The 21,647-nt window shown below is 41.2% G+C and overlaps 2 protein-coding genes across 3 annotated transcripts; one reads left to right on the top strand and one right to left on the bottom strand.

The window, feature by feature from the left end:
- Positions 1 to 449: 449 nt before the first annotated feature.
- Positions 450 to 8,057, bottom strand: exoc8 (exocyst complex component 8). The gene is made up of 4 exons (XM_047387935.1): positions 6,783 to 8,057; positions 2,889 to 3,142; positions 2,537 to 2,785; positions 450 to 1,506 (listed from the first exon to the last, which is right to left on the bottom strand). The coding sequence occupies exons 1-4, from the start codon at positions 7,930 to 7,932 to the stop codon at positions 1,102 to 1,104; spliced, it is 2,058 nt and encodes a 685-aa protein (XP_047243891.1). The 5' UTR covers positions 7,933 to 8,057; the 3' UTR covers positions 450 to 1,101.
- A 599-nt stretch (positions 8,058 to 8,656) lies between these two features.
- Positions 8,657 to 13,811, top strand: sprtn (SprT-like N-terminal domain). Of its 2 annotated transcripts, XM_047387937.1 has the most exons (6): positions 8,657 to 8,724; positions 9,131 to 9,439; positions 11,314 to 11,413; positions 11,589 to 11,717; positions 11,806 to 12,088; positions 12,177 to 13,811. In XM_047387937.1, the coding sequence occupies exons 2-6, from the start codon at positions 9,330 to 9,332 to the stop codon at positions 13,106 to 13,108; spliced, it is 1,554 nt and encodes a 517-aa protein (XP_047243893.1). In that variant the 5' UTR covers positions 8,657 to 8,724; positions 9,131 to 9,329; the 3' UTR covers positions 13,109 to 13,811. The 2 variants fall into 2 exon arrangements, with proteins under 2 accessions (XP_047243893.1, XP_047243892.1); XM_047387936.1 differs by lacking the exon at positions 8,657 to 8,724 and having other exon boundaries at positions 8,756 to 9,439.
- Positions 13,812 to 21,647: the final 7,836 nt, after the last annotated feature.

The following is a 21,647-nucleotide window of genomic DNA, read 5'->3' as shown; positions in this document are numbered from 1 at the left end:
AGGTTTTTTTAAATATGATTTATCCATTATGCTATATTTGATCTTGCTAAGACAAACCACTTTTAGTCAGATATGAAGCAAATCCCAATCCAGGAGGGAAACCCTGACAACCTTCTCCCCTGCGACCAGTCTCCAGCACCTCATGGAAGAGCCCAAGGTGTTCCCCGATCAGAAGGGACAAATAGTTCCTCTACCAAGTTCATGGTCTGCCCCGGGCTCTCCTCCCAGTGGGACGTGCCTGGAAAACCTCCAAAGGGAGTTATCAAGGAGACATTTTAAAAACCTCCGAGCTCCTCATGTTATCTCTAGCTTGCAGAGGAAGCTAATTTCGGCTACTTGTATTAAATTATCAATTTAAACAGCAGAGATAATGCAACTATCACCATCAGGAATGCATATAAACTACATTGGATCTAGTTTGAACCACAGAACTGGACAAAAACAGATTATATGTGCTTAAGATTTTTATTTGATTTCATGTGTTAAGATCAGACAAAAACGCACATTTGGCTTTTAATGGAGTTGTTTAGTCATCTCTTTATATCATCTCACATACGTGAGTGGTCATTACAATACAGTTGGATTAAAATCCACATGATCGAGCATCACATCTCATATAATCTAACAGCATGAACCTCAGCGGTGGGTAAACTCTGGTAATTAGCTGTGCTGTAAAATGATTTTATGTAAATACAGAAAATGGATTTGGCAAAAACAGATGTTTGATGCTTATATGAATGGAAGAGATAAATAAGTATAAAGATCTAAGCGTATGCTGACCTCATGCTGGGCGAGAGGAAAACATTTTCAGCTGCAGCAGGAATTATATTTTTAAACTAAAATGAAAGAGGATCTAAATAAACTTTTATGTGGAAAAAGGTGCACTTTCTTTTAACCAATGTTACCGCGGTTGTTTTAAACGATACTTTCATTTTTCTGCTGTAGCATCACAACAACCAGCAGCACTTAGTGTTTTGGTCAGTTCTGAAATTTGACTTGAAATTGCAGGGAGGAAAGGATGTGTGGGCGTTCTTGGCCACCGTCCTTTGTTTCAGTCTCATCCATTTTCATCAAAATGAGCCACAGAGGTTCCAGCGAGTCTCAGACCAAGGATGTGGTGCTGTCGGGGTTGATCCGCACCGGCCTCGTGCTCTTCCTCAGGTCCTGCAGCTGTTTGGCTGGCTTGCCCACGCCCTCCTCGAAGCGCCGCTCCACGACCGGCAGCACGGTATCGTGCAGGAAGGTGGCATTCTGCAGGATGAAGGACTTCTTCTCGGAGTCCTGCTCGCAGCGCAGACTGTAGTCGACGTGCTGCACTGCCACCAGGATGATCTCCCGCAGGCTCTCCAGCAGCACCATGTGCAGCTCAGGGAAGTAGAGTTTCAGGCCTTCCTCCAAGAAGCTCATCATCTGCTTGGTGAAGGCCACAACGGTGTAGCTCAGGTTGACCCAGCAGTCGTCCCCTGTGTACTGCTGGAAGCTGATACCACAACTGCGCATCTCTTCCTGCCGCAAGAGAGAAGATTGTAGTATTTAAAAATACATATATATTGTTCCTGCTTTTGTCATATAATTTTCAGTGTATTTAAATATTTTTTCCTTTAGCTTTTTAATGCTTCCCACTGCGCCTTCAAGGAATAAAAAGCTCCTAAACTAAGGGGGTGAACCAGTGCTGTGATTTTACATAAAAAAATGAACAAAGAACCAATTTGTTTTTAAGTTATTTAAAAGGAAAATTGTTACCAGCAGCCAGTCACAAAAATACAATTTCTTGCCCTTTCTGCAGCCAAATGTACAAAAAATATCAAAGATAACACAACTTGACAGCCAAAAAACTTAATTTTAGCACCAACAAGACGATCCCTGAAGACCTATCAGATAAAACTTGGCGCACAGTCGATCAGAGGTGCATCCATCAAATTTAAAAACCAAATGGCTAATTGGGGGCCACTGGAAAGGTTTGGGGTGAAACATTTAAACCAAAAGCCAGATCAAAAATAACAGAGGGCAAGTAAGCATAAATAAATAAATATTGCAATTTATTTAAATGTTTTTTTTTCCCATAAATTCTAAAATATGAAGAACAAGCAAAAAAAAAAGAAAAATCAAAAATCAAAATAAGACTTGAGACAAAGTCATTTTATGAATAATTTCTGGTTTTTTTTTATCTCTCCTTTGGGTGATATTTTTGTAATAATAATATTAATAAAGTTAAATATGAATGTTTTGAGAAAAACACGACCATGTGGTCAGGATGTCAGTGCCCCCCCATTACTAGCGCCACTGCTCAGGGAAATCTCTTAGGTCCTGTTTTTGATCATTTTTTCCCCAGTGTTAGTTCATATAGTCTAGTTTCCCATTCAATAGATATTGTATACTTTTTTGGTCTTTTTTATAGAACTCCATTAAAGTCTTCCAAAATACCATGCAAACTTCAGCTTCCAAAGTCAAACATCTAAAAACACCAACTGAGAATGAAGTAACAATACAGCGAGCAGAACAAAAGATGACAACAATGGTGAACAGTGGGCTCCACCATGAGTTTGGCCAAGGCTTCAGGAGTCATCAGGTTCATCCTCCTCCACATCTCCTCAGAGTTCCTGTGCTTGGTGGCTTCAATGATGATATCTTTGTAGCTCTGCAGGACCGCCCTGATGTCTTTCACCAGTAGTGACTGCAGAGTGAAGGTCAGGTCCAGGCCGATCTCGGTCAGCTGCTGGCAGTGCTCTTTAGCCACTTTGACGCACTCGGCTGCTGTGGACAGGCTCTCCTTACTGTCAAACACCTGGAAGAGTGAAAAACATTTTGGACGCCTGTTCTGTTAAGAACCAGAGCTAAAGAACATTTTAACGAGCGTATTAAGCTCCTCTCTGAGTGTCTTTGCTGACCTGTTTGCTGAAGGCGTCCACAAACATAGTTATGGCTGACCTGGACCACACCACGAAGGCTGAGTAGCAGCCCGTGTTTCCTGCAAAGTCCATCTCAAACTCCTTGGCGGTCTCCAGCAAGCTGGTGAAGAAAATGTTGCAGAGCTTGTGGATGTAAAGAAGCGTCGCTCCCTCGATGCGAAGCTGCCGTATAGCAGTCTGGACGGCCGCGGCGCGGTTGTTCAGGAACAGCTCACAAGCTTTGGTGGACTGACCTGGAACCAGCAGGATCCATTAGTCATTACAGATTTTCCAGTACTGTGCAGAAGTCTTATCCCGTGTTCTCCAGGCTCTCTGAAGTTTTTTTTACTGAACTATTTTTCTGACCCATTGTGTAGATGATAAATGAAGTGAAAAATAAATTCAGCAGTTGAACAGTTGTGAGCCTTCTTTGCAGTCAGAGGAGTTTTGCTGAAAATAAAATATGTCTGAATCAGTCTGAAAACTGTTTTCTCTGGGGAAACTTGTTGGTCTTTGCTTAAACATCTCACTGCATCAAGTTCTGCTGCTGAGTTGTTTCACTATGCTTCGCTTTTTGACATTTATCTAGCTCTTGCTATTTTTTTGCGTGTGTTTGTAGTTTTTTCTGCAAGGGTTCTGAAACCTTCTGAAGATTTTTATGAAGCTTTTCCAGCCTTGGACAGCAGGGACATTTTACCACTTCATAGTATCTGGAGGTTCGAAGTTTTAAAAAGAAATTGTAAACCAAGTTCTCAGCTAGGAACTGTTAGGGAATCACCTTGTTGGTTCTAACTCCTCCTCAGCCAAACTGTGTTATCCATGGAAGTTGTTATAGATTCAACTCAGAATATCATAATAAATAGTGTATTTTAGGCTGATAAAAACAAAGTACCTAAAGAGCCTATTAAAAAGAGATTCTTCGTTTTCTGCTTAGTGTTTAAGAGTTGCTGTCAGGCTTAATAAACAAAAAATTATGACTGAAGATTGACGGGAGATTTCAAAGGTTATAAAATAGCTAAAGAAACTTCAGGTAGCCTGGAGAACCTTAGAACAAGAGCATTTTGAAAGGATTACAAGAAGGTCTGGCAGCTTAGAAACAACCCATATAGAAATGAGAGAAGACTTAAGAGTTTGTGCAAAGTACTGAATATTATACATTCTACATTATTCAAATGTTATTGATGCCATTGAATTTTTTTTCCTCGAGTTGCATCGATCAGGATTCTCCTGGATGATACAAAATTCCAGTTTTCATTGAGATCTGACTTGCAGATTCTTGTGCCAATTCAGTTTTGTAATCGTTTTAATTCAACAATTAACGTTAGGTGGGAGTTTATGCTTATGAACTTAATCTCAGATTTACCAAACTCAAAACAGAGAGTGTTTCAAAGAACATGATGTTTGTTGATGTGTTCACAGGCAACAGACGCTGAGATCTTTCAGTTTTGATGCATTTAATAAACAGGAAAAAAGAAATGAAATTTCTCAGTGTCGGACCTGGTTATCGCTGCTCATAGTATCACTGGTTAGTGCTACGTTCATGAAAACACAACTTTAAATATTTTGTTTGAGTGATTTGTTCCTTCTTAACAGAGTAAACTAACATACCAATTTATATAGCATTATATTGGGAAAAAATGATTAAAATTGGACATCAAGTTCTCTAGTCTTTAAATAGCAATCCTACCAGATCTAAAATCCTGCAAACTAATTTAAGATGTAGAAAAGATCAGTGATACACTAATCAGTCAGCCAGTGATCAATGGTATCGATATCATGTTGTAGCAGCCTATTGTGTCCACGTTTCAAACATTTGAACAGAACTGTCCAAAGTATGCCTGGAGAATGCAAGTTGGGGCTTTTAAGCTTAAGGACTCCATATCAACTGCCAGGCACAGTGGTGGCAGCATCATGGTGAGGTTCTGTTTTGCTGCCAGTGGTAGTGGTGGAACAATAAAGGTTATGAGGGACCTCCAAATTCTTCAAAAAAAAAAAGAACAGGTCCAATAAATGATTTGAGTCAAAATGGGCTCCATGCTGACGATTAGTGTTTGTCAACTCCTGACCAGCACTGAATGCTTTAGACGGGTTAATCCCTTCATTTCTGTTGGATTCAATACTACTGCCTCGATAAAGGAACCTACAGGTCCTTCTCAAAATATTAGCATATTGTGATAAAGTTCATTATTTTCCATAATGTCATGATGAAAATTGAACATTCATATATTTTAGATTCATTGCACACTAACTGAAATATTTCAGGTCTTTTATTGTCTTAATACGGATGATTTTGGCATACAGCTCATGAAAACCCAAAATTCATATCTCACAAAATTAGCATATCATTAAAAGGGTCTCTAAACGAGCTATGAACCTAATCATCTGAATCAACGAGTTAACTCTAAACACCTGCAAAAGATTCCTGAGGCCTTTAAAACTCCCAGCCTGGTTCATCACTCAAAACCCCAATCATGGGTAAGACTGCCGACCTGACTGCTGTCCAGAAGGCCACTATTGACACCCTCAAGCAAGAGGGTAAGACACAGAAAGAAATTTCTGAACGAATAGGCTGTTCCCAGAGTGCTGTATCAAGGCACCTCAGTGGGAAGTCTGTGGGAAGGAAAAAGTGCGGCAGAAAACGCTGCACAACGAGAAGAGGTGACCGGACCCTGAGGAAGATTGTGGAGAAGGGCCGATTCCAGACCTTGGGGGACCTGCGGAAGCAGTGGATTGAGTCTGGAGTAGAAACATCCAGAGCCACCGTGCACAGGCGTGTGCAGGAAATGGGCTACAGGTGCCGCATTCCCCAGGTCAAGCCACCTTTGAACCAGAAACAGCGGCAGAAGCGCCTGACCTGGGCTACAGAGAAGCAGCACTGGACTGTTGCTCAGTGGTCCAAAGTACTTTTTTCGAATGAAAGCAAATTCTGCATGTCATTCGGAAATCAAGGTGCCAGAGTCTGGTGGAAGACTGGGGAGAAGGAAATGCCAAAATGCCAGAAGTCCAGTGTCAAGTACCCACAGTCAGTGATGGTCTGGGGTGCCGTGTCAGCTGCTGGTGTTGGTCCACTGTGTTTTATCAAGGGCAGGGTCATTGCAGCTAGCTATCAGGAGATTTTGGAGCACTTCATGCTTCCATCTGCTGAAAAGCTTTATGGAGATGAAGATTTCATTTTTCAGACCTGGCACCTGCTCACAGTGCTAAAACCACTGGTAACTGGTTTACTGACCATGGTATCACTGTGCTCAATTGGCCTGCCAACTCTCCTGACCTGAACCCCATAGAGAATCTGTGGGATATTGTGAAGAGAACGTTGAGAGACTCAAGACCCAACACTCTGGATGAGCTAAAGGCCGCTATCGAAGCATCCTGGGCCTCCATAAGACCTCAGCAGTGCCACAGGCTGATTGCCTCCATGCCACGCCACATTGAAGCAGTCATTTCTGCAAAAGGATTCCCAACCAAGTATTGAGTGCATAACTGTACATGATTATTTGAAGGTTGACGTTTTTTGTATTAAAAACACTTTTCTTTTATTGGTCGGATGAAATATGCTAATTTTGTGAGATAGGAATTTTGGGTTTTCATGAGCTGTATGTCAGAATCATCCGTATTAAGACAATAAAAGACCTGAAATATTTCAGTTAGTGTGCAATGAATCTAAAATATATGAATGTTAAATTTTCATCATTACATTATGGAAAATAATGAACTTTATCACAATATGCTAATATTTTGAGAAGGACCTGTACTGTGTGTTGTTTTTCTTTTTATGGTCAATGTTTACACAAGTGAGTTCATAATCTGACCTGGACTAGAAAAGCGTGATCGATGCATCTCCAGTTGTACGGTGTTAGTAGATTGTTGTTGTAAGTAATACATAAAAACAATAACCTAATCTGATGAGTTGGGACACAGCCCGTCGGGTTGCTTTAGGTCCACCACGGAGTGAGCGATCTGGAGACAACTCAAACACCAGGACCTCCGTCAGCTGCCGCACACGCTCATCCACCTTAGCCCTGAGTTCCTTCACCTTCGGGGTCACAGGCTGGTCCTTCAGGTACTCGTTGAGCTTGTCCAGAAGGTCCACTGCGCCCTCAAAGTCCCTCTGGGCGATGCACACGTCCAGATCCTCTGGCAGCTCCTGTATCCACTCGAGGCTGAGGTCCACAATGTTCTCTGAGTCCGCTGGCTCATCATCGTCGATGTCGAAAGGGTTGGTGGACACTTCAGCCCGCACAGGAGACATGGGGACCTCCTCCTCCTTCTTGTGCTTGTCTTTGGAGGCTTTGTTTTTCTTGGTCTCATCCAGGATCTCCAGCCATTCCTTCTTCACTTTGCTGTTCTCCGCTTGAAAGATGCGGCTGTCGGGGAACATGAGGATCTTGAACATATCCTTCATGGGGGGGTTGTCCTTCACGTTCACCACAGCAAAGCTCTCCAGGTCATACAGGGCGTTGTACTTATACTTCACCGTGCCTCTGCGGTTAGGTAACCAGGTGGCAATCAGCAGGCAGTCGTTCATGAGGAAAGCATGCACCTTCTGGATGGGCGACATGTTGTCCACATCAAACTCTACAAGGTCTCCATTGTAGACCAGGTGTCTCCCTGGGGTGTCCATGATGTTTTTAGCTCCTTCTACCTTCTCCAGCAGGGAGGTGAGGGTCCGCTGCTTCAGTTCCTCTGTCTCTTTGGGGAAGGCTGCTTGCATCTCCTTAGAGGTCTCATCTTTATCTGTGGACAGCAGGGACTGAGTGATGCTCTCCATGATGCTCTTTTGCTCGGTCAGGATGTGGCTCAGCTGGTACATCTCGCTCTCCAGATACGAGATCTCCTTGGCCGTCTCGATGAACTGCCTGTAGTTCTTGTACACATTCTTCTTGAGGTTCTGGGCCGTCTCGTCGGCAAGATTCTGGATTTTCTGGCGATGCTCCTGCAGGTCTCGGTCACCATCGGACTGCTGGGACAACTGCTTCACGTAGGTTTGCGGGTCGAAATTAGGTGATTCGAGGAGTTTCCGAAGTCGATTCCCGGTTTCAGACATCCTGCGTTTCGTTACTTATTAAATCAAAAGTATAATTAGAAGAGAGAATGAGAACAACGGAAAAACTCCTTCATATCCGCCAAAGCACAAACAGGAAGCTGTATAAAGGTTGACAGCCGGGTTGTGAACGTCACGGGATCAATATGACTAGCACGTCAACGGCGCCGCCATATTGAGGAGGTAGGCTCGGCTCCACAAATCAAGGCAAAGTAAAATAAATGCTGACTTGTGTAATTTTTTTTATGAACCACGTGTGTTTATTTATTTATTTTAACTTTCACTACAGTGATTAATAAAGGAGATGCGTAAGGATGAATACTGTGAAATAAAAATGTTAAAGAATCTAGAGAAATGTATTTATTATACATTTTTATTTGATCCCATTTAGGTTTCATAGAATGGGTTTACTGACCATTGATTTTGCAGGACATGTCAACCAGAACCTGTATGCATTCGATCTGGAAATGAAAATACATTTTCCCATTTTGGAAAATAGTACTACAACACATAGGAAAGTGGCTGGGCATGACTGGCCACGAACTGACCCAGTTATGTTTGAGCGTTAAGTTTTTTTTTATGCTTTAATTGCGATGATAATATTTGGTTATGATTGGTCATTCAAAAAAAAGCTTTTATATCTCTAAAACGCATATTTCAATTTAGAGTTGACTTGATCGTAAAACAACATCCGGGTCAAGTTTTGACAGCACGGAAGAAAACTTCCGGAAGTCTTTTCTGTTGCTGCCCGTCGTCAAGTTTCTGAGATAACGCCGGAACTCTAATAAATAGAAAGTTAGATTATAATTTATTATTGATCATTTCTATATAGGCCATCTGCTTATTTAGAAATTATACAAAAAGTACGAGAATTTGCCGAATGAACGAAGCTACGTGTACCAAATATGCTTTTATTTTTGAGAAACTACCGGAAATAAATCCTTTGTTCCGTTTGACATAACCTATCTGCTAACTTTTGGCACAATGGCAGTTATCAGATACTCTTAGTTCTGAAAATGGGACTAAGTTCGAAAATGTATCGAAAATTCGAGTATTTTAACTCTAATAGGCTGTTATTATGATCTGGTCGAAGTATTTGTTCTTTTCAGAGCTTAAGTTGCTGGTATTTTACGTTAATTTTGAGCTCCAAAGCTAGCCTTCTGTTCGCTGTTGTCATGGATGCTGATTTTCTGCTCGCCAGTCAGCTTCAGGAGCAGTTCGACAACGAATACCAGAGGTCCCAGTTCCCACCAGAGTGCTTTCTGGACGATGAACCAGGACAGAGCCGCAAGAAACCGAAAGCTGAGGCATCTGGAGGTGGCAGCGACGCTACTCCCCGCTGGAAACCGCCGACCTTCTTGCCAGAGAGGCCGCTGAGTATCGTAGACGAGTCCTGGGAGATGCTGGACCCCAACCCGGACGTGAGGGCCATGTTCCTGGAGTTCAACGACATGTTCTTCTGGGGGAAACTTAGCGGAGTGGAGGTCAAGTGGAGCCCCAGGATGACTCTGTAGGACACTTTTTATTTAATCATGTTTTGTTATTAATCGTCAGTCTTTGAATGCATGGTGCCACATCTCGCTGAACATACAACAGATTAGGATTACTGTGACTCTTCATCTGTGAGTAAAACAGTTGGGTTGATGACATTTTGTGAACAGGTAATATTTGAATAGGTTTATTAGGAAAAAGAGAAAAAATATCAGCGTTTCCCAGCACAAAATTACACAACGATGCTTACCATCCATTCGCTGACTTCTGATTCATCAAGTTTGGGTCGAAGTGGTAACAAGACTAAGAGGCAAACCCCAGTCATCCCTCTCCTTAGTAGACACACTTCATGATTTCATAAGACTTTCCTAGGCCAGAAGCGATTCCTCCATTGAGTTTCTGATCTTTGCCCTATGGGGTATGACAAGACAACCTTCAAAAAAAAAGCATCGTGCTCAGATGACTGAAAAATCTGAACTGACTCCCCTTGATGTGGAGGAGCATTGATTCTCAAAGCTCCCTCCAGATGATGGAGCTCCTCACCTTATCTTTAAGTCCAGCCACCCTACAGAGAAAGCACTTTTTTGGCTTCATGTAACACACTGTTGTTTTCTTGGTCATTCATATTTCTTGACCCTGGTTGAAAGTTAGAACATTGAAGGTGGAGGAGAGCATCTCACGTATTTCTGGTGGAGACCATTACCTCAGAAGAGCTGATTCCCAGCCTTAAACCAATCTAGCTCATGCTGAAGGTCACTACCTTATAGAATACCTTCAGAGATTTCTCCAGAACCACAAATACATGTGGACTGGACTATCAACCCCCCTGACCCCCTCAGGAACTTTGCAGAACAGCACTTTGCAAAACTCAGCCAGTAAACACAAATCCCCTCTTTCAAGCAAGTATATCATTTCAGAATATCATTTTAGAAGAGTAGTATTAAAAAAAGAGAACAAGTAGAATTATTTCAGAAGACAAGAAAATATAAACATTTATTTGACATTCAAAATTGTTCATTTAAATTCATTTTGGCTGTCAAAATAATGACCCCAAACACATAAATGCATCATTTAAAACATTTCTTGAAACAACCAGCAGGTTATTTCATATCTTTATTAGTGCAAAAAATGTGCTAACTGACCTTTTACATTATTAGTTTTATACAATATTCCGTAATTTTTCATCTAATCTTCTTTTAATGTTTATTTTGTACTTTAAATTAGATAAACATTCAGACATGCAGTGTTTTTATGCTATGTGTTTTGTTTTTTTCTAGTCCTTTATTATTATATATGTTTATATATACACTACAGGTTAAAGGTTTAAGACACTTTCTTTAAATGGGTTTATGACTATTTACATTTTAAGTATATTCTCACTGAAGGCATCAAAACAGTAGATGAACACACATGGAAATATGTAGCAAATGAAAATTGTAAAAGAACTTTAAATAGGTTTTATATTTTAGATTCCTTAAAGTAGCCGCCCTTTTCTGTGATGACAGAAACATTCATCTTTGGCCGTCTCTCAAATGAACGTCTGAGAAGTTCTTTCAGGAGTCTTTGGAAAACCATTTCAGGTGACCACCTCATGAAGCTCAGGGAGAGAATGCCAAGAGAGCAAAGCAGGAATCTAAACATTTTTTAGTTTGTTTACTACATAATTCTATGTGTTTTCATTCACAATTTTGTTGCCTCTGGTGAGAATCTACAAAATTTAATTAATCATTCAAATGGCAGTCTTGCATTCTTAAAAAAAAGTATACATAAGTGTGTAAAGTAGCAATAAAATTAGGTGTATAAGAATTTCTTTTAAGAAAAATGTAAGTGTGTCTTAGTTTCCTGAATAAAGAAGCTGTTTCCTGCTTTTCTCCTTGTTTTTTCTTTATGTAGGTGTGCCGGCGTGTGTTCCTATGAAGGCCGAGGTGGACTCTGTTCAATCCGGCTCAGTGAGCCTCTGCTGAAGCTGAGACCCAGAAAAGACCTGGTGGAGGTCAAATCATACATTTCACATCAGTGTTATATTAAAAGAAAGATTTTTATGTTTTAATTATATTGATGTGCATCAAAAGTCAATTTTAAAACGTTTCTCTAATTTTTCCTCAGTTCCTGCCATGGGATGATGGTGATTGAGCAGGTCATTGTTAAATGTTTGTTTGCTTCCACAGACTCTCCTCCATGAAATGATCCACGCCCTCCTGTTTGTGACCCAGAACAACCGAGACAGAGACGGCCACGGACCCGAGTTCTGCAAACACATGAACAGGATCAACAAGGCCACCGGGACAAACATCACTGTAAGGGTACTTCCTTCCAAATTGAGCTCTGTCAGCTGATCACCATCCAGTCATTGATGTGAAACTGCCTTTTTTTTTTTTTTTTCAGGTCTACCACAGCTTCCATGACGAAGTCGACGTCTACCGGCAGCACTGGTGGCGGTGCAACGGGCCCTGCCAGAGTCGCAAGCCTTACTTTGGGTACGTGAAGAGGTCCATGAACCGGGCACCGTCCTCTCAGGACCCCTGGTGGGAGGACCACCAGAGAACATGTGGTGGGACTTACACCAAGGTCAAGGAGCCTGAAGGATACGGGAAAAAAAACAAGAAGGAGACGAAGGCCTCAGAGAAGAATATCGTAGGAAATGGGAAGCTCTCAAAAACAGGCAAAGGTGATGGGATTTTACCTTATCAAGAGTGTTCAGTTTTAATTGTACAAACATTGCAGTTGTTATTAATACCTGCTGTCTTTCTGCTCAGGTTCTGGATCTCAGGACATAAGGAACGTCATCCCTTTCAGTGGGAAAGGCTTCCTCTTAGGAGGAACGTCCCAAACCTTCTCTTCTTCCTCCACATCTCACTCACCATCAGTGTCTGCTTCATCCAGCTTCATCTCCTCACCTAAAATATCCTCAACCCCTTCATCTCCTTATAGAAGTCTCTCCTCTCCAGTTTGCTCTGGCTTATCTGATCAAACCAACTCAATCTCAAACACCCCACCCTCTTTCAGACCAGCTAGCACCGCTGGAGGAAAACCTCCTGTGAAGAGGTCCGTTGGGAACATCAGAGTTTTTGTCAACATTAACGGCTCACCTGTTAAAGCTCCTAAATCTCAGAGTGACACTGGAAACCAACGAGGAGCTAAGATTAAACAGACTTCCATTCAGGATCTTTTTACCAGCACTAACCTCAGGAAGTACTCTATATCAGAGCCTGGAGCTAAAAGAGACATGCCTTCATTACCAAACATTTCCACCGAGGCTTCTCCTTCCATTACATCTAACTCCAATCAGCAGCATTCACCTCTAAAATCACCTGAAGGCAGCACTGCAACATCAACTCAGTCCAAATATTTCAGTGATTCTGGTGCTTTCGTTACACTCGGGTCTGCAGGTGGAGGTCAGACGTCGAGGAAGAGGTCATGGGATGCCCGAAGCAGCTCAGCCATGATTTTTGATTTCTTTCAGAAGACATTAAGCAGCAATTCAGCTACTTCAAAGGAACCAGTACAGACCCAGTCAGCTTCTGGCGTCGCCCCCTCCAACCTATCATCGCTTCAGTCCTCGGCAGGACTGCACAGTGGTGCCTCCTCCTCCTCCTCCTCCTTGGTGATGATGGTCAGCTGTCCTGTTTGCCAAACTAAAATCCAGGAGCGAAGGATAAATGAGCATCTTGATTCCTGCCTCTCTTGAATTACTTTTAAATTAAAATCTCTCCAGATTTGGGTTTCTTGTTGCACAGACGCCTTTTAGCTGTGATATCTGGGAAATTTGGTCAAATGGTAACCATCTTGTTTGATTAACATGAGTAGAAACAGTTTCAGTGCCTCTAGTTGTATTTGTCCCCATACTCTTTATCAGCTATACACACTAGCAGAGTAGTTGTAGGACTTTCCAAAAAATGTCTGTGAAGCTGAATTTTCTATAATATCAGGTGTGTAGAATAAACTCAGGTCTGAATTCTTTGAATTTAACTGCCTTGAAAGCTTAGTTAAATAAGTGACATTTTGAAGATGACTGTGATGTGCAAACAGACCGTTTCTGGTTCCAAATCCAAGGCTCTCCTGTGGGTTGTGGGGTTTATTTGTGCTTCTGTCCTCTACGTCAGAGCTGCATCAGGAGAGTGACCCCTGCTGAGCTGTGCGAATCAGATTTCACTATCGTTGGCTTTTTATTTTTGCACGTCTTCCCAGTTACACTGCACTCAGCTGCAGAGGGAACACGATGCAAAGGGATCGATTGTGCACTGATATCACCAACATTTCTGCAGGAAATAAAAGAGTATGATGGAGATGTTTCACTTTGTATTGATGTTTATAATCCTTTGTGGGTTTTTTTTTTAATAAGCACAGTATGTTTCTTCCTTCTTTCACTAAATAAAACATTTTATTCCTTATTTTGCCTTATTCATTATGGACTAAAAAAATGGTTCTTCAGATGCAGTGCCTTGCATGTTTTTGTAAGCGCTACAGCCCAAATTTTTATGTACAGGTCCTTCTCAAAATATTAGCATATTGTGATAAAGTTCATTATTTTCCATAATGTCATGATTAAAATTTAACATTCATATATTTTAGATTTATTGCACACTAACTGAAATATTTCAGGTCTTTTATTGTCTTAATATGGATGATTGTGGCATACAGCTCATGAAAACCCAAAATTCCTATCTCACAAAATTAGCATATTTCATCCGACCAATAAAAGAAAAGTGTTTTTAATACAAAAACCGTCAACCTTCAAATAATCATGTACAGTTATGCACTCAATACTTGGTCGGGAATCCTTTTGCAGAAATGACTGCTTCAATGCGGCGTGGCATGGAGGCAATCAGCCTGTGGCACTGCTGAGGTCTTATGGAGGCCCAGGATGCTTCGATAGCGGCCTTTAGCTCATCCAGAGTGTTGGGTCTTGAGTCTCTCAACGTTCTCTTCACAATATCCCACAGATTCTCTATGGGGTTCAGGTCAGGAGAGTTGGCAGGCCAATTGAGCACAGTGATACCATGGTCAGTAAACCATTTACCAGTGGTTTTGGCACTGTGAGCAGGTGCCAGGTCATGCTGAAAAATGAAATTTTAATCTCCATAAAGCTTTTCAGCAGATGGAAGCATGAAGTGCTCCAAAATCTCCTGATAGCTAGCTGCATTGACCCTGCCCTTGATAAAACACAGTGGACCAACACCAGCAGCTGACACGGCACCCCAGACCATCACTGACCGTGGGTACTTGACACTGGACTTCTGGCATTTTAGCATTTCCTTCTCCCCAGTCTTCCTCCAGACTCTGGCACCTTGATTTCCGAATGACATGCAGAATTTGCTTTCATCCGAAAAAAGTACTTTGGACCACTGAGCAACAGTCCAGTGCTGCTTCTCTGTAGCCCAGGTCAGGCGCTTCTGCTGCTGTTTCTGGTTCAAAAGTGGCTTGACCCGGGGAATGCGGCACCTGTAGCCCATTTCCTGCACATGCCTGTGCACGGTGGCTCTGGATGTTTCTACTCCAGACTCAGTCCACTGCTTCCGCAGGTCCCCCAAGGTCTGGAATCGGCCCTTCTCCACAATCTTCCTCAGGGTCCGGTCACCTCTTCTCGTTGTGCAGCGTTTTCTGCCACACTTTTTCCTTCCCACAGACTTCCCACTGAGGTGCCTTGATACAGCACTCTGGGAACAGCCTATTCATTCAGAAATGTCTTTCTGTATCTTACCCTCTTGCTTGAGGGTGTCAATAGTGGCCTTCTGGACAGCAGTCAGGTCGGCAGTCTTACCCATGATTGGGGTTTTGAGTGATGAACCAGGCTGGGAGTTTTAAAGGCCTCAGGAATCTTTTGCAGGTGTTTAGAGTTAACTCGTTGATTCAGATGATTAGGTTCATAGCTCGTTTAGAGACCCTTTTAATGATATGCTAATTTTGTGAGATAGGAATTTTGGGTTTTCATGAGCTGTATGCCAAAATCATCCATATTAAGACAATAAAAGACCTGAAATATTTCAGTTAGTGTGCATTGAATCTAAAATATATGAATGTTAAATTTTCATCATTACATTATGGAAAATAATGAACTTTATCACAATATGCTAATATTTTGAGAAGGACCTGTATACAATAAAAGTATTTTTCTTTTCTTAACAGAAGTCCCAAAAGCATTACTTTAAACCATCTGAGCTCTGTAACTTCGCTGCAAGTATTGCATCGCAGCTTCAAAGGGAAGCCCAGATGGACGTGACTCTGCTAGTGGCTGAGCAGAAAATGGAAGAAAGGGATGAGGGCAGAGGTCAATGCTGCATGGGGCCAGCTGTTGATCGAGACCATGCCCCCCAGACACTGCAGAAAGACAAGAGCAGGAGAAGGGATGTCACAATGCAACCATTGCATTTCAATTACCACAGTCTGTTGCTGCTGCAGCTTTACTGCAGAGCTGGTCATGTTCAAAGGTGCTCAGAGAAATCCATGTCAGGGACAAGAGACTTCATGTGGACTTGATGTAATGTTTGATCAACAAATGAGAACTAAGGAGTCTAAAACTGTTTCTTTTAAAGCATCAATATATAAGGAAAAGTTTATCCATAAAATAACTTTCATTAAAATATTAATTTTCTTTTAGCAATTTAGCATAAAATCAAGATCTCCTTATGGTAAAATCTGATTACAAAAATCAAGTCTCAGTCATTACCACACTAGTTATTTTGACAATAACTCAACAAAATATCTTGTCTTCAAAGAAGCAAGGTTGCCAAATACAAATTGAATGAAATATCACTCCCCAGCTCTATGAAGTGGATCAATTTGTTTCTAAAACTGAGAATTGCAACAGCTAAATGCCAAACCTGAGGCTTCTAAATGTACATCACCTTTTAAGATAGTAATTAAATCTCCAGAAGTTCTTCTCTGACACATTTCTTTCCCTACATACTGTATACCTCTGTAGTGGTCCAATGCAGCAGATATAAGCACTCTGTCTGATCCCTTTCCTGTTTGACTACAGGATGAAGCCTCCCTGCAATTCTTGCACCACCACCCGGTGTGAGGAAAATTCATGTCACTGACAGCAGCTGTTGGTTCCGGCCGATCCTCTTTCCTGACCTGTTGTAGGTTGACTCCCTCTGGGAGGCTTGACCCCTCTAAGCACTCAGCCCACCTCCTTCCTGTCAGGCCTATTGTCTCTCACTGACAGTGACCCATCCCAGACGAGCCCCAAGCTCAGTGCAGCTGTTCCTGTAGTAAAATGGAAATAAGGCCCACTTAGGGGTTGGTACGTCTGCAGGAGGTGGAAGACAGTCTCTGCAGGGATGAGCTACAAAGAAATCTGTTTTTTAAATACAGATTTTGTGCTCCTATGAGTGGAAAATGTATTAGCATACTCCATCACATGTGAGACATCTTATTTTTTCAGTTCAACAAAATTAACAAAGCAATACCTCTTTGGTTCTTAAGCATGATGCAGCATGCTTTTATGCCCATAGGTAGACTTAAAAACACAGAGCAATAACTTTAACATTCCTTAGACAGTATTTGACAGCACAGAAGTGTGTGTAAATGGTGTCATTTTTTTATCCTGATATTTAATTTTCGGTTAGGGTTGTGATATTTCAGTTGGTGTTTTATGTTATTTCGGCTTTTATCACTGTTGTTGAAGTTCATAGTGGTGCAATTTTTTTAATGTATTTTGGCTTTGAGTGCACATTTAAGTGCAAAATGAGCTGTTCTCGGCCAATTTTGAAGATAAAACCTTTTATACTGAGGTCATATTTTATCCTGTCTGTAGCCCTTATTTGTTGCTTGGTAGCTTCTCCTGTTTCTGAGGTTGCATGGAACAGCGGCTTAACTTCTTTATTTTATCCGAACAGCAGGATAGCATACACAGAACCACAGGACACAGAGCTATCCCTCAGACTCTCCCAAACTTAAACTGCTCCCCCTTGCAACATGGTGAGGTGGGAACCAAAAATCACAAGGAGTTGTACTAATAATAAACCCTCATGCAAACTATACTTGAAGTTCCAACATGTCATTGACCATTAAGTCATTCGCTGTAAAAATTAAAAGTAAACAAAATATTGACTGTATAAATGAATCACAGCTACAGTACAGACCAAAGGTTTGGACACACCTTCTCATTCAAAGAGTTTTCTTTATTTTCATGACTATGAATATTGTAGCTTCACACTGAAGGCATCAAAACTATGAATTAACACATGTGGAATTATATACTGAACAAAAAAGTGTGAAACAACTGAAAATATGTCTTATATTCTCGGTTCTTCAAAGTAGCCACCTTTTGCTTTGATTACTGCTCCACACACTCTTGGCATTCAGTTGATGAGTTTCAAGAGGTAGTCACCTTCACAGGTGTGCCCTGTCAGGTTTAATAAGTGAGATTTCAAGCCTTATAAATGGGGTTGGGACCATCAGTTGTGTTGTGCAGGAGGTGGATACAGTACACAGCTGATAGTCCTACTGAATAGACTGTTAGAGTTTGTATTATGGCAAGAAAAAAGCAGCTAAGTAAAGAAAAACGAGTGGACATCATTACTTTAAGAAATAAAGGTCAGTCAGTCCGAACAATTGGGAAAAGTTTGAAAGTGTCTCCAAGTGCAGTCGCAAAAAACATCAAGTGCTACAAAGAAACTGGCTCACATGAGGACCGCCACAGGAAAGGAAGACATAGAGTCACCTCTACTGTGGACGATAAGTTCATCCGAGTCACCAGCCTCAAAAATCGCAGGTTAACAGCAGCTCAGATTAGAGAACAGGTCAATGCCACACAGAGTTCTAGCAGCAGACAAATCTCTAGAATAACTGTTAAGAGGAGACTGTGTGAATCAGGCCTTCATGGTAAAATAGCTGCTAGGAAACCACTGCTGAGGACAGGCAACAAGCAGAAGAGACTTGTTTGGGCTAAAGAACAAAAGGAATGGACATTAGACCAGTGGAAATCTGTGCTTTGGTCTGACGAGTCCAAGTTTGAGATCTTTGGTTCCAACCACCGTGTCTTTGTGGGGCGCAGAAGAGGTGAACAGATGGACTCTACATGCCTGGTTCCCACCGTGAAGCATGGAGGAGGAGGTGTGATGGTGTGGGGGTGCTTTGCTGGTGACACTGTTGGGGATTTATTCAAAATTGAAGGCATAGTGAACCAGCATGGCTACCACAGCATCTTGCAGCGGCATGCTATTTCATCCGGTTTGCGTTTAGTTGGACCATCATTTATTTTTCAACAGGACAATGACCCCAAACACACCTCCAGGCTGTGTAAGGGCTATTTGACCAAGAAGGAGAGTGATGGGGTGCTGCGCCAGATGACCTGGTCTCCACAGTCACTGGACCTGAACCCAATCGAGATGGTTTGGGGTGAGCTGGACCGCAGAGTGAAGGCAAAAGGGCCAACAAGTGCTAAGCATCTCTGGGAACTCCTTCAAGACTGTTGGAAAACCATTTCAGGTGACTACCTCTTGAAGCTCATCAACTGAATGCCAAGAGTGTGCGGAGCAGTAATCAAAGCAAAAGGTGGCTACTTTGAAGAACCTAGAATATAAGACATATTTTCAGTTGTTTCACACGTTTTTGTTCAGTATATAATTCCACATGTGTTCATTCATAGTTTTGATGCCTTCAGTGTGAAGCTACAATATTCATAGTCATGAAAATAAAGAAAACTCTTTGAATGAGAAGGTGTGTCCAAACTTTTGGTCTGTACTGTACATATGTGATAAAAACAATGTCAAATGCCTGGTGGGAGCATATGTTTTAATTTAATTCAACATTGATTTAAATCCAGTGATCTCGGTCCATATTCATTAAAATCAACCCAGTGCAAAACAGTTCTCTATTTAAAAGCTGAAAACAATCAATTTGTATTTATTTGAAATCAGAAATTGCATTACATTAAAAGAAAACACAATGTTTTTAATTTTGTGAAAAGAGCAGCTTGTATGCCATAAAAAACATAGTATAATCGCATTAAAAGATTATTTCCCCACTTACAGATTTCTTCAATTTTTTAATATCAGACAAAGATAACTTGAGTGAATAAGATGAAAAGAAAATTATTTCATTCATTAAGGGGCAAAAATACCATCCAAATCAACCTGGCCTTATGTGAAAAGGTAAACCCTGCCAAAACCTGATAACAGTGAAAGCCATCAAGAGTAATTAGTGTTTCACATCACTGTGGATAAATTTTGACACACTCTTCTTTGAGGAATAGTTTTATCTCAGCCAAGTTGGAGAGTTTTCCAATATGAATTGCTTGTTTAAGGTCATCCAAAGTACCTCGATCAGATCTAATCTCAGACTTTGACTAAGCCTCTCCAAAACCTTCAGTTTGGTTTTTATTAAGGCATTCACTGGTGGACTTGCTAATGCGCTTTGGATCATTGTTCTGCTGCATAACCCAATTGTGCTTGAGCTTAAGGTCACCAACTGATGACCTGACAGTCTCCTTCAAGATTTTCTGGAAGAGTGCAGAATTCATGGTACCATCAATTACTTCAAGATGTCCATGTCCTGGAGCAGCAAAGCAGTCCCAGCATGCAGAAAGCATGTAGTGGTTAAGGTGGTTTCTATTGTGACCTCCTGGATGAGTCATTGCTGTGCTCTTGGAGTAATTTCAGTAAGTCCACCACTCCTGAGAAGGTTCATCACTGTTCCAAGCTTTCTCTTCTTTGGAAAATTGGTCTTACTGTGGTTCACTGAAGTCCTAAAGTTTCAGAAATGGCTTTATGCATGTAACCCTTTCCTGACTGACAGATGTAGTTTACTTTATTTCTCATCTGTTCTTGAATTTCTGTAGATTGGGGCATCATGTGTTACTTTTCAAGATATTTTAGCCTTCTTCAGGTTTATTTGGATGATTTCTTGATCGTACAGGTCTGACAATAATCTGGCCAGGGTGTAGCTGGTGAAATTAAACCTAGAAAATGTGGTGGATTACAGTTAATTAATGATGAGTTTGGCTTTAATTTTCTGTCAATCATTAAATTGCCTCATCTTGGAGAAAATATTAGATGCCATTTTTGGGGTAACCATGCCAACTGTAATTATCAAGGTTTTTAGGAGGCAATTCCTTTCCAGCAGAGACTTAGTGGATATCTTTAGAGCATTATTAGCAGGATTTAACAAAGTGACGCAAAGCCATTGTGCATTTAGCCAGGAGGATTAACACAACCCTACTCGGGTTACATGGATCTTCTATCCTATAATCCTCCAGTCTCAAGGGGCAGTGACGATGGTGATGGAAATGTTTATAAAAGGTCCTCCTGCCTGGTAAACCCCTGCAAAAGCAACATACTGACCTTGATCACTATCATTGTACTGTTTTAGAAGCAGGATTAACTGGTTGAGATGATTTTCAAGGAAAAATATGCAGAATTCAGATTAACAGATTTATTTTTAAAACAACAAACAGCATTTAGCAAGTTTTAAAGTACTTAAGGGGATTTTTTAGTTCAGGCCTAGAACCAGGTCTAGAAAGTTTCAGGCCCTATTCATGTTTATCTCTGTTTGCTGCGTAAATATCTGAATTCATCTCACATTCTTATTCAGCTTACTTGCTTATTGCATTCTCTCACTGTTTTGTTTCATCTCTTTGATACTGAAACTATGTTACCATACGTAACAGTGATGGACATTAGTATAACATTATCCAAATACATGAACATGAAATCAAAAATAGTCTTTACAGAAATGTATAAACTTGCATGTTAGTCTTAAAAACGTTTGTGTGTTTTTAAGCTTCCTCTGTATTCAATACAATTCAGTTTATTTATATAGCGCCAATTCACAACACATGTTGTCTCAAGGCACTTCACAACTGTCAGGTACCTACATTCCAATTAATCCTAATCATTGAACAGTGCAGTCAGATTCAGTTATTTATTCAAAATGGATAAAAAGTTTTTCTGTCTAAGGAAACCCAGCAGATTGCATCGAGTCAGAGATTTGTAGCATTCACTTCTCCTGGATGAGCATGTAGAGACAGTGGACAGTCACTGGCGTTGACTTTGCAGCAATCGCTCATACTGAGCATGCATGTAGCGACAGTGGAGAGGAAAAACTCCCTTTTAACAGGAAGAAACCTCCAGCAGAACCAGGCTCAGTGTGAGCGGCCATCTGCCACGATTGACTGGGGGTTTGACAGAACAGACCAGAGACACAAAAAGAACACAGAAGCACTGATCCAGGAGTACTTTCTATGGGAAGGAAAAGTAAATGTTAATGGAGGTAGCTCCTTT

The sequence above is a fragment of the Girardinichthys multiradiatus genome, chromosome 15 (assembly GCF_021462225.1).
Source record: "Girardinichthys multiradiatus isolate DD_20200921_A chromosome 15, DD_fGirMul_XY1, whole genome shotgun sequence".
Lineage (NCBI taxonomy): Eukaryota > Metazoa > Chordata > Actinopteri > Cyprinodontiformes > Goodeidae > Girardinichthys > Girardinichthys multiradiatus.
The sequence above is the reverse complement of the archived record's forward strand: the minus strand, read 5'-3'. Positions and strand labels throughout refer to the sequence as shown.

Bases quoted from the DNA above. Each gene is read 5' to 3' on its own strand.
- exoc8 (XM_047387935.1), bottom strand. From the start codon at position 7,932: ATGTCTGAAACCGGGAATCGACTTCGGAAACTCCTCGAATCACCTAAT. The intron at 3,143-6,782 runs GTTATTGTTTTT...TGCTGGTTCCAG, and splicing joins GTCCCAACTCATCAGATTAG to GTCAGTCCACCAAAGCTTGT. The intron at 2,786-2,888 runs GTCAGCAAAGAC...TCACTCTTCCAG, and splicing joins TGGACGCCTTCAGCAAACAG to GTGTTTGACAGTAAGGAGAG.
- sprtn (XM_047387936.1), top strand. From the start codon at position 9,105: ATGGATGCTGATTTTCTGCTCGCCAGTCAGCTTCAGGAGCAGTTCGAC. The intron at 11,414-11,588 runs GTCAAATCATAC...TTGCTTCCACAG, and splicing joins CCAGAAAAGACCTGGTGGAG to ACTCTCCTCCATGAAATGAT. The intron at 11,718-11,805 runs GTAAGGGTACTT...TTTTTTTTTCAG, and splicing joins CCACCGGGACAAACATCACT to GTCTACCACAGCTTCCATGA.